The 12,623-nt window shown below is 35.2% G+C and overlaps 1 protein-coding gene across 4 annotated transcripts in view; it reads left to right on the plus strand.

The window, feature by feature from the left end:
- SPoCk (secretory pathway calcium atpase) overlaps nt 1-12,623 on the plus strand; it is a 67,005-nt gene that overhangs the window by 7,628 nt on the left and 46,754 nt on the right. For 3 of the 4 annotated variants that reach the window (XM_076123123.1, XM_076123121.1, XM_076123122.1), the window contains one exon: nt 12,299-12,409. In XM_076123123.1, coding sequence (XP_075979238.1) covers nt 12,299-12,409 — 111 coding nt within the window. Of the gene's footprint in view, nt 1-5,718; nt 5,962-12,298; nt 12,410-12,623 lie in introns of those variants that run through there. The other variant, XM_076123124.1, reaches the window with a different exon arrangement.

Here is a 12,623-nt window from a genome sequence, read left to right on the forward strand (position 1 = left end):
TGATCCCACGTTTATTTTCACAACTCCTGAAAATTTTCTTGTGAATGCTCTTAACGTTGTTGCTTTAATAATTAAAAGGATCCTGCCGTCAAAACTTTATAATTACACTAATTACTTGTACCCGTGTTTTGTGAAACATAAAATAATTTCACAAAATGGCCGCATGGAGCTTTTGCCTGTCTCGGATTTTATCGCCAAATTGTTTGTACAACGTTTCGTGTACTACGAATAAAATTTTAATATCCCGGAATGGCTAATATAAAAAGTTATTTATGCACTTTAATAAAATGTTTTGGCTTCGACTTTGTACCTAGTTTTATTATTAGCGTTTGGTCAACGTTAGAAAGCTACTTGAAATATAGGTTTTTATTTTTAAAATCACCCCATTATCCCTTGAAGGGGTAGCCTGAAAATTGTTAGCTTATAAAGCTACGCGATGCCACGTTAGCCAATACTTTGAAGGTAAGAACATGATCGAAATATTTGTTAAAGTAGTGACAGGGGATCAAATAAATATTTATTATCTAGGACCTAAAACGACCGTTGTCGATCCCAACAACCCAATTTACGAAATATTATACCCATATTATTATGACTGCTGTAAATGTTTTAGTCAAAAACGTCCAAAAAAAGTAAATAGAAAAGGTGTTGGTTGAATCTCGAAGCTTCAGAACGCTCGGCAAATTACATTTTAATCTCCTCTATTACACGGGAATTGCTATTAAATGACTGCTTGCTAAATTTTAGATTATTTCTTTGCTCGCTCCTGCTGCGAGAGCATATACAGACTGGATGTTTACTCCTTATTTACCGGCGGAGATGTTTTATCAACCAAAACTACAGTAGCGCGATACTCTACCACTATCGCCTATCGATAACCGGCTAGCAATCGAACAATTTTTATGAAAATCTGATCAGCGCCTCTAGCGGGAACAAAGAACTATTTTTGGAGTACATTTCAAATGTCAAACTCTCGATACTCGGTACCTCCTGTAAGGAATCGCGCCACAGATTCTGAAATTAGTACATTAATTCTTGATCAGTTTATGGTGCTAACCATTTAATTTTAAGAGAGTAAAACCCATATTAGTTCACTTTCCCTATCCTCATGGAGAGAGAAACCAAAGAACGTTTACTTCGTTTTTACATTCGTTTACTTAATCGACATTTATTAACATCAACGCAAAGTTATTAGGGATTACAAGAATTGTCCTCACGTGGACATAGTCCTGGCCTAAAGTTAAATCTAAATTGGCAGTTTTAATCCACTGATTGAATCCATGGCGATGTGGGAAAGCAATTAATATTTAAACCGAATGAAAGGCTTGTCTCATTTCGAGGCGGACAGAGGTCCAGACATTTCAAATTAACGTTTCCAGACCGCTGGCCGTCGATGTTGATTGACAGTTATTTGAAACGCTTTCTGCTAAGTTAAATTGTAATATAATATTAAAATGGCGAGCTGGGGTAATGAGTTGAATGTGAATGGGGTTGAAGAAGTTTCTGGACGTTTCTGGTTGTCTATAATCATTACTTACATGGTAAAGCCAAGTGGCTTCCCTCGTCTGTCCCTATGACTGTTTGTATGTATTAACGGATTTTGTTACGGTTTCTTTTTGTAGATAGGATGATTCAAGAGGAATGTTTATGTGTATCAGTTGTAAAGGTTTTTTTTTTGTAAATTAGCTGTTTAAACCGAGCGAGGTCGGGGCGAGCCGCTAGTTACGTTTAAATTTACCAAACACGGTAGAAGTTGCTTTAAACCTTCGTATCTACAGACACCATTTTGTGTCTGTACTATGAAGGCTCTACCTAGCCGTATTGACGTCTATGTTGTTATGTAGGTATCTACCTCGGCCTGTGAGTGGCTGATAGGAGCGAAGCTTAGTACTTAGAGCTCCATAACGATCTAGTGAACACAAAATATTACCACCGTGATATAAGTACCTCTATATTTACACATCCCTGCTTAGCTTTCAAGTCCAAGCTATCAAGAAACTTCCGGCGTTATCTATATAGGTTTTAAATATTAGAGTCGATTCATTCATCTTTTATCGAAAGCGAGAGAACTGTAGTTCGATTCTCTACTTCTATCGACAACCGATAACTGGCTAGCTATCGAGAAATTTTACACTATAATCAGTTCAGCGCCTCTAGCGGAAGTCGTAAGAACTATTTTGGCAGTACCTTATAAATCTCAAACTCGATACTCGACAGTACCGACTGTAGAGAATTGAGCTACTTGAAATCATTTATTTCCTTATATTACGTGTGCATTATACCTCGTTTCTTAATAAATATAGCTACCACTAGCTTGAGAAGGGACTAGATATAGCAAGGTCCCCAATAACATAAAGGTCCCTGGATTAAAATGTCGTAGCACCCTAACCCTTTATGTTTGATAGATATAGTTTGTTATATCGGCCGGTATTATACCCCGTGGGCTACGAATATGACGCACTGAAATATCGATTCAGTGCTGAAACTTCTGTGTTTGGTGTCCGTTTTAAAGTAGCTTTTCTTCGTGTATTACATTGCTTGCTTGTTTACGAAAGTAAAATGCTTTGGTGATCAAATACGTTAATATACTGGGAAATTATGGTACCTAATGATATTTTTCTCGCAATACTTTCGATATTGACTCATGAAGGTTTTAGTGTATCTTGTAAAATAACTTTATAACAGGCGCCTTCCGCTACTTCCTTAATAGAAAACAACAATATAAATAATCAAACAGCGTTTCGTAGGTATGTAAAGGGAAATCATATTAAACATCTTCGTGATTATCAAACACTCATAATCCCGTCTGACCGATGAAACACATAACAGTCATAAAAATATTTTATCAAATACAAAATCCTATTACTTATTCAATCGACGTCCAACATCCATGAATGTATCGGCTTGTGGAAAATTACGTTTAAATAAATTGAATTTTCCACATTGAGAGCACGCTGAAAAGCTTGCAGCTGATACCAGCATTCGCCTTACTTCTATAATGGTTTTTAAAAAGGTTTTGTGTAGAAACTTAGCCTATAAAACAGTTCTTTTGTGACCTTTGGCCGTCTGCAGTCTGTAGTCTACAGTATTCCAGTTTAATTTGGCTCATTAAGCCAGCGACATTCCTTCTATTGACGGTTTCCGAAGTGCCTTAGATAAGGTGGTCGCCAAGCCACTGTCACTGCGACGGATGGTTATCCCCATACGAAACAAATATTTGTGAAAACGATTTTTTGTGTGCTTCGCGTTCGTTGTTGTATGGTCGTAAAAATCCCCGCGACACATAACCAATTCTTAGTACAAGAGATTTATTTAAAACTATCAAATAAAGGAACGTTGGCTGTATTTATGCGTGCCTTTTAATTATCTTACGTTTAGTATTTATCGTGTTAAGGCTGTTGTTTAATTACAAATAATAATTATTAAGTAATTTACCGTTCACGCGTCAAGGTAAGAATCGTTTATTAAATCGTAAAATTGCAATTTGAATAATCGTGCCTATGATGCATTTGTTTAACAGCAATATTTTTTATTTTACTATTTATTACCTGCGGGTCCACTGGCAATGTATAACAATTTTTTATTATTGTTTTTAAATGAATCCCCAACCCGCACTTGGTCAGCGTTGTGGACTCGAGGTCTAACCCTTTTCAGCAGTGGGACAATAACGGGTTAAAAGAAAAGATTCGCTAGTTAGTACTGCTGTTGAATTTTATCTCCTAAAAGTATATTGAAGTACGGCTTGGTATAGATAAGTATTTGTAAAAACCATAAGTTTATTAAACAAAAATGTATGGCAACGGAAGTACATACTAGTACATAGTAGGTACTACAATTTCTTCTCATTACCTTACCTTTGATTATATTAATAACATTTTGGCTACTGAGTGTTTATTTTCCTTCTACAAAGTAAATTCAACAAGTTAATCTGTGGAATTAAATGGGAATGCCGGGAAGGGTTGCCCTTGAAACGTAGACAGATTTTATTGGTCGTGTTCTTTCAAAAGGACAGGTGCGCAGTATTCGTAATCGGAAGGCATTTAAAATTAAAAAGGCGAAAATAATTTAGGTTAGGTTTGAGATTCATTAATTTCACATGATTTATTTTCAATACATTACCTATTAGCTTCTGTCTTCTCTTTAGTTCCATGTAGATTTTCCTTCGTATTAAAAAGTGTCAATAGAGATTATTTACATGTGTGCCAAATTACATAAACACCGATTTAGTCGTTTCTGCTTGAAAACGAAGACAACCCATACATTATTACTTGAAGGACAGACATCTCCATACATCTTCACAAACTTTCGCGTTTCTCACTACTTTGTAACGTTTAGAATCCAAATACGACGTAATTAACCATCTTCCTCGTCATCTCAAAGTTAAAGTAATTATACGTAACTCTGGGAATGAATCTTAATACCGCAGTCAGGCATCTCAAATTGGACAGCATTTCTAACCAATCTGTCTAAAAGATCTTCACGATCGACTCGCGTTGTGCCTCAATTTGCTTCTTACGTTAATTATTTTGTTTTTTTATATAAAAAAGACTCTCGCTCTAAGAATGGCTCTTGTGTCGCGGAACTTTAACAAACATACAAACAACGGACACAAAATACAACTATACCCGAAACAGCAATTTGTGAATCGCACTTAAATAATTGTCCCGCATGGGAATCGAACCCACGACCTCTCGACGCATTGGCAGTGGCGTGGCGACCTTAACCACTGCGCCACGGAGTCCGCTAATGAATAATACGCTTGAATATAAAAGAGAATTAATTATTGAAAGGCCGTTCAGATTCTATGAATATTTATTTATTTATTTATTTCAAACTTTATATACAGGGCTGTATAAAGGCGGACTTAATGCCAGAGGCATTTTCTGCCAGTCTACCTTGGGGTGATGCAGAGATTTTTATGAAGGTGTTAAAAAGAGGAAGGAGAGTGAGTTGAGAAAGGGTGTACAAATAAATAATAATAGGTGTAGACAATATGAGGTGTAAATAAATAATAATATAAAGTATATACACACAAAATAAAAAATACAAATATACATACATATTATCTACATAAATTTAAATAAATATAATTTTACAAGCCGTTAATACTGAATTACTTTTTAAAGAGTTTCTTAAAGATTTTTCTCCTGAATGGTCTCTTTTGTCGGTCTGCGAAGCAATTTGCTAGGGCAAACAGTTTTAGTTATAGGAATTTAACAAGTGCTTGTTTTGCGGTTTTGTTCAGGTCAAAGTCTCTTTAAACTCACCAATTTCCTCCTTAAATTACCCATTTATTTATGTACCCAATTCTTACAGTACATAACCTACTTATATTAAAAATATTAGGTTTATTTTTTTGTCAAAACATGTCGTACAATTTTTTTTTCATATATTTTTCTTCTATACATTGACGCAAATACTCGTAGAAAAAATAAGGGGCATACGCTAAGGGGCTGAAAGTAATAAATATTTTTTCTAAATTTCTAACACAAACTTAAATTCTTGTGCAAATTATTTCTAAATTACCAAAAGTCGCATATAGTTTAGCCATATCAATAACTAAAAGACAAACAGCATATTATTAATTGATATAAACATTCAAACACGTTTCCGTGCGAAACAGATCATAAATATCGCACTTTTATTAGTAGGCACAGATAATTTCGCGACTTGAACAAACGTCTCGCTCATTTGCCATTTAATTGTTTACGAACAGTGTCTCGAGTCGCGCCGGTGCGTACAAACGTGTTTTTAACATTATCGCCGTACAAAAACATACGTTTTTTATCGACTTGTCGTGACCACATACTCTTGCGACTGCTATCTTTGCGACAGGTAGTACTTTTTTCCCAGTATTACCGAAGGTTGAACGGTGAAAGACCTGTGTGTAACGACTTTTCGAAGTGATTTGATTGTTTTATCGAATTTGAGGAAATATTTACGTTTATTGGATTGGTTGAGGTGTGTATTAAATGTCATTATTATTCGGCTTTATTTCGAGTGTATTTTTAGTATCTTAAATTTATTTTTGTGGTATGTTCAATATTCCTTTTAGAGTTAACGGAAACCTCCTCCATCCTACCACCTATCAAAGGGTTCTGGCTATTCTATAATTTCATTCATCGAAATGTCGGACGTGCTTATAAAAAAAAAAAAAAAATTGTACTGTATTGATCTTCATTGTGCCTTACTCTACATGTCATATCTTGCATAGTTTATCTGTATTTTTATTAATGAGAGTGTTAAACTAAAAATAAACACAAGTTTCATATATAGCTCTCTATCTCCATTTTATAACTCGGTAAATCCTCGTACCATAATTATATTTGATTGTTCAACCGTCTGTCACACATTACTCCTAATCATAACTCCATTGAACAGAACAAATTGAGCGTAAAACTTTATTGATTGATTCTATGCCACTTATGTGTTTCTGTTATCACATATTACTCGATAACTTTTCCACTGTAGTTGTACTTTAATTTCAAAGAAAAACATTTATTTGATACTTAACATATAAACTAGTCTACTCAAAATTAAGAAATAATTTGTTTTGTTTCTCACCAACCACCAATTGCATTCTTTACTAAATTATATTTGAACTATAGTTTAAGTATATTAGGCAGGCCTATACGATACTGCTTCCTTGCTGTGCGTGTGTAAAAATAAAATTCAGCAAGGTCATAAATAAACAATTTAGTTTGTGATGAACAAACTAAATTGTTTATTTAATTCGTACGTACGTAATTCGTTTTAAATAACTAGAGTAGGTCTACTAAAATACTCTCTTGTGTATTCAGAGAGAGCCTATTGTAGTCAAAAATCACCTAGCAGGCTGTAGTTGGTTACTAGGCAATAACTTTATTTATAACAAGAATAACCTACAACTCAAGTTGCTCTATTCTCTAATAACGATAGCTTATAGAGACCGGCTACTTAAAAAACATGTTCAGTAGAAAAATGTCATAAGTGTTATCTAAAAGTAAGTAACTTAAAACATTCAATTACTAAAGCAATCAAGCACCCTCTAAAATATTCCTACGGCACGCTATAGCAATGTTTATAGAATCTAACCCACTTTGCGAGGCCGGAGTACGGAGGGAAAACACGGAATTACTTTGAATTTTATACACCGAGTAAGGAAAGTAACTGACACCCGAATATTCTATCAAAAATGCTTGTAAAAATTGTCTAATACCAGTAGCTGTCGTACAAAACGTACTTTAAGCCCTGTTTAGTTATAGTATTTTGTCATTTTTAATAACGTTAGAGGCGCCCATAGCCAGTTGCGCTCACCGGTCGGTAAACGATCTGTGGGTGAAGCAACCGTTGGCGCGGTCATTCTGTAGATGGGTGACCGCATAGTGGTATTTGAACTGGGCGTCTCCGTGCTTCGGAGGGCACGTAAAAAGTCGGTTGTTATCGATTAAGATAAGTCGTTAAGCCACGTCAAAGGCCTTCGGGCGGCTTGAACAACTCTAACACTAGGTTGACCATACGATAAAAGATAAAGTCATTTTAAATCTATTTTGAAACAGTGCATGAGTATTGAGTAATTAAGACACAATACTGTATTACTAATCAGAGCTTACACGACGTTTATTAGTAAGACGTGTAAGTCTACAATTTTGGTTTCACTAAAGGAAATAATATAAAAAGGTCAGTTATAGTACTCGTAACCGTTGGTTGTGTATGACAAGATGTCATTGTGTGCATGTGAATATAGCGAAAAAAGTTTGTAGAGATCGTAGCAAGTGTCGTTCTTATTTCTTTATTTTGTCTGTCCCCTTAGAAAAATGCGTAACTTCTTGTAGATTCTTACTTATACACGATTATAGTATGTAGAAAGGTTTATCCAACTCGTTTATATTAATTAATTTTGATAGGGAATTACCTAGTTCACCAGCAAATTGCCACAAAATTAATGTTAATGGGCATTAGTAACCAAATTCTAGTAAATTACTAACCAGTAGGCTGTAATTTAATTATCTTTGAACTAGAAGATAAACACCTGGTTTTCGATTACTTCATTAATTTGTTTATTAGGTAAATAGAACCTCATGTTTACTTTCTAGCCGTCTAATATTGTAAATATGATAGTTTGTCCTTATGTGTTTTACCCATCAATAACTGGGGTTTGATGATATTTGACACAAAGCTAGCTTAAAGCCTGGCTTCATACATACATACTTTTATTCGGGAAGTCTTCCCGCAGAAGTTTGGTTTTATATGCCTTTATTTTTCCTAAAAATAAAGTACCATCCTAGAGTTATAATGAAAAATAATGTATAACGAAATACGGTAAGTCGATATCCAATACCATTAGCAACTGTTGTTCCGACGCGATTCGTTTCAGAATATTGTGATAAACACTTTCGTTTCGAATTCAAATAAACACGTGCCTAATAGGTTTACGTGTCGAAACAGATTGCTACAAACTGCTTGGTTAATAATCAGGAATTATAACTTATGTACTGTTATCGGTTCAAATAAAAACCGTGTAAGTTTATTGTTTGTCCTATGGTTAGTGATCAACCTAGTGTCAAAGTTGTTCAAGCCGCCCGCCCGAGAGGCCTTTGACGTGGCTTAACGACTGTTATCTTAGTAGACAACAATCGGGACCGACTTTTTAACGTGCCCTCTGAAGCACGGAGACGCCCAGTTCAAATACCACTATGCTGTGGTCGCTTAACCCACAGATCGTTTACCGACAGGTGAGCACAACTGGCTATGGGCGCCCCGACCGTGTAAGTTCTTTACCATAACTTAAGAAATGCTATTTTTATAATAAAACTACTCGAGTAACATACAAACACTTAAAACTTCATAGCACGATGACGGTTTACTACAGCAGCCTTTAGAAATTGTATTTTATTTTGACACTCAACGATCGCCCAATGATGACTTTATTCGGATTTTTCTAGGCGAAAGACGGTCTACTAACACTAACAATCACCCAACTGAAACCAAACCATGCTGAAGATTGCTTAACTTAATCATCTATCAACTAGTATCTGCATAAATTATGCCTTAATTCTTCAAAACATTTCATATTTAACGTTGTAGTGTTATGAATACCACCAATAAGGCCTGTATAGAAAATATACCCGCACATTCAACCTTTTCATTCTTACAGCTTTAAAACTCAGCTTGCACACAGTTTATGAATGCGGGTGCATACAAAATTTTGGAAGCGTTTCTTTTTGGAATGCATCAAAAATTGCGCTCTCAGACCGAATCTGAACCAAAAGACACAATAATGGAAGAAAAAAGTATTCTGCGTATTTCATCATCAGGTCTATTCTTTTCTAATTTTACCAGACTTCATTATCATCACACAGTTCCACGCTTAGTGTATAATTTGTCTGTTTACCCGAACAAGGTCTATGTTGTAATCAAAATCGTAACTTCCAGATCAAAATAGAAATAGCACCTAGTTTTTTATCTAGTGAAACAAAAACTTGCCGGCGATTCTCACGGCACATAACAATGATAATTTGAAGCACTCTGCTGTTTTTAGTTACAAACAAAAAGTATAGGTATTATTGTTATTGTGGAATTGTACAATGGAAATTGCCCGTATTTAACCATCTTATTTACTTGTAAAAGCGATGTAGATAGAAAAATCCACTATTAATTGTGGCTGCACTTTCTGGTTCATAGTTTGCGAACTTATACGGGTAGACAGAGACCAAAGACACGCCTTTTGGTATCCTTACAAACTTCCCTTGCCTCATTCACATCCATATATCTTGCGAACTTATGTAATTAGTATAAGGTTTATATATATTTAAAAAATATATATTTGCAGCATGCAACGTATTGCTCTCGTGACCTGAACTATTCATTAGTCAAAATAATTTAATCGAAATCTGCTCTGTCTTGTACAAGCAAGTTGAGCTTTTTATTCAAAGAACACGACCTTTTTAATGCCTAATTCTAAGCAACAATAAACAAGTATTTCGGTTAGTTAAATTGTATTGTTGATCGTAATTAACGTAGTACAATAAGCACTTGGTATTCAGTTCATACTTAAGTATGAGGAAAAGTCTACACGTATTTTATTTTCGATCACGGATAAAATATTCATTAACAGGAAAAGTAATTTACCGCCTTAAGTTAATTTATAAATGTTTGTAAAATATACTGGTATTATTTTATCAGTTTTCCTGTTACTCCTTAAGATAACGTTAACTGGACCGGTTTAACTTAGTGGTGCAGTTTCGGTTTATGTAGCACGTAATTACTGAACAAGATAAAAAGAAAACTTTCTTTCGTCTTTTCGTTGGTAAAAATCTTTGCATGACCTTCACATTGAAATATCGTAAGAAAACCTTGCATGCCCGAAAGTTCTATGAACAGTTTTTGAATGGAAGCAGTTCTAATCCATCCAGCATCCAATCCCGCACTTGGTTGGCCTGAAGAACTTTAGTCCAAATCTTATTCTTATCTTGAGTGGAGACCCATGTCCAGCGTTGGCCACCGCGACGGATTGCTGTCTCACTGCTACATATTTCCTCATTTTTCTTACTGACAGCAAATATCACAATACAAATATTGGTAGTCTATATTAAGTACAATGAGAGACAAATAAATTAACTTCGATAATTGAAGGGCTGGTCAGTCCTTGATCGAAAGTAAACGTACATTTATTGCCATATTGAGAAGTCGTAAACTGACCAGGTGGTCCACGGAAAATATATTCCATTTTAGTACCTACTTCGCTACGGGAGCCAATAGTTTGAAGTGGGTGAAGGTTACTTGGTTACCGAAAAATAATAAAAAAGAATAACAGCCCGCTCGCACGGCTCAGCTAGCTTACCCTATTTTGGACTCTAGGTATGCATTTTTGAAAAAAAAAAACAAAAGCTCCATGAGAAATCCTGGATTTTTAAATAATTTAATGCAAAGTTTCATCACAGTTGATTTAGCAGTGAAAGAGTAATGTAAACTTTAGCGTTTATAGATTAGTACGAATTATATTTGGTAAGTACCTATTACACGTGTAACTATCATAAAGTATTCGTATACTTTGCTCTATTTTTTGGGGAAAATAACTATCTATACTAATATTATAAATAAAATATATTTACCTTGAACATTCCTAAACCATTCATGACAATGAAACCTTTGTGAATGGCCACTAAACATAGCAAATTGCTTGAACAGAAGCGTGAAAAATCACACAATTACGAACTTACACGTACCTATTTATGTAGTTGAAACAGTATAAATAACTTCACACCTGTTATGCCCAAAGGTGGTGAGTTGTATAAACTATAGTAACGTTTCACCGATTACTAAATGCGTCTCATGAAAAATGGAGCGAGCCTATTGCGAAATACGGGTCAAGTAATCAAATCTCAGACAAGTTTCGAGAACATTCCAATTTTATATCTTGTGTCAAAGTTGTTCGGGCCTCCCGAAAGGCCTTTGACATGGCTTAGCGACTGTTACCTTCATTGAGAAGCATTCGCCTTCCGAAGCACGGAGACGCTAACTTCAAATACCACTATGCGGTCACCCATCTAAGTAATTACCGCGCTAAGCGTTGTTTAACCCACATATCGTTTATCGCGCTTCCAAAAATCCAATAACAATTGGAAAACTCACATATTGCATTTGGCATCCACTATATACAAAGGCAAGTTAAATGCAGTATTACAATGGTCGTATAAATATATTATTGTTATAATAGTCAGTTTAGCCTTGCTTAAGGTCGGTAAAGCAATAACATAGTCGTATGATTGCTAGGTTGTAGACTGCGTTATTCCATCTTATTGTTTCACTGTATATCCGCCCCCTATTATAAAACATGAATGAATGAAATGATAAAATTATTGACTTGCTAAACGCCATATTACGAACAGACAGCCAATAGTCGGTAGTAAAAACGATTTATTCGTTTATGTGAGAATAACATTTCTTTAAATAAAGAGATCCTATTAAAGAAAAGAAGTTTCAATAGAAATATGACATTTATTTACCTAAGGTTTTTTAACGATGTCCGTGATGTGTGTTTTTGTGGCCCGCACGTTTCTAACATTTGGGAACACACATTTATGTCATTCACTTATTGTTATTATGAGGTATTCTGTACGTTGTGTTCATAGAAAACAGAAGCGTGTTCGTTGTTTGTATGTTTGTAAAAATGCACCAGATGACAAGACAAGACTAGTTCGTCTTGCGAGAATTGTCGTTTCAAGAAAAAATATAGTAGTATCGAAATTTACTCAATTTTTTTTTGGATATTAGTGTATTTTGTCCTTGTAATTAAATGTAATATTGTTTGTTCCAGCATTCCAGCGGGGAGGGTGGCGGGGGGAGGCGCGGGTTGATCGATGTGACCGCAGGCGCAGGCGACATGTGGATCAGCGCCGTTGAGAGCTCCATACTAACATGGGAGGAGGTCAGTCTATAAACCATAATATATCATACAGGTTAAACTCTCACTTTGCATTGAATAACGTCCAACAAATGAATTTTCACTTGGACTTGCTTGTTTCGGCAAAGATTTATTCACGTCGTTGCGGTTAGCTGACTATGGTCAGGTGAAATGACATACTTACGTAATTTTATGTGTAATGTTAGATAGTAGTTAATATACTTTTATTAACAAATAT

Source organism: Anticarsia gemmatalis, chromosome 14 (assembly GCF_050436995.1).
Source record: "Anticarsia gemmatalis isolate Benzon Research Colony breed Stoneville strain chromosome 14, ilAntGemm2 primary, whole genome shotgun sequence".
Classification (NCBI taxonomy): domain Eukaryota; kingdom Metazoa; phylum Arthropoda; class Insecta; order Lepidoptera; family Erebidae; genus Anticarsia; species Anticarsia gemmatalis.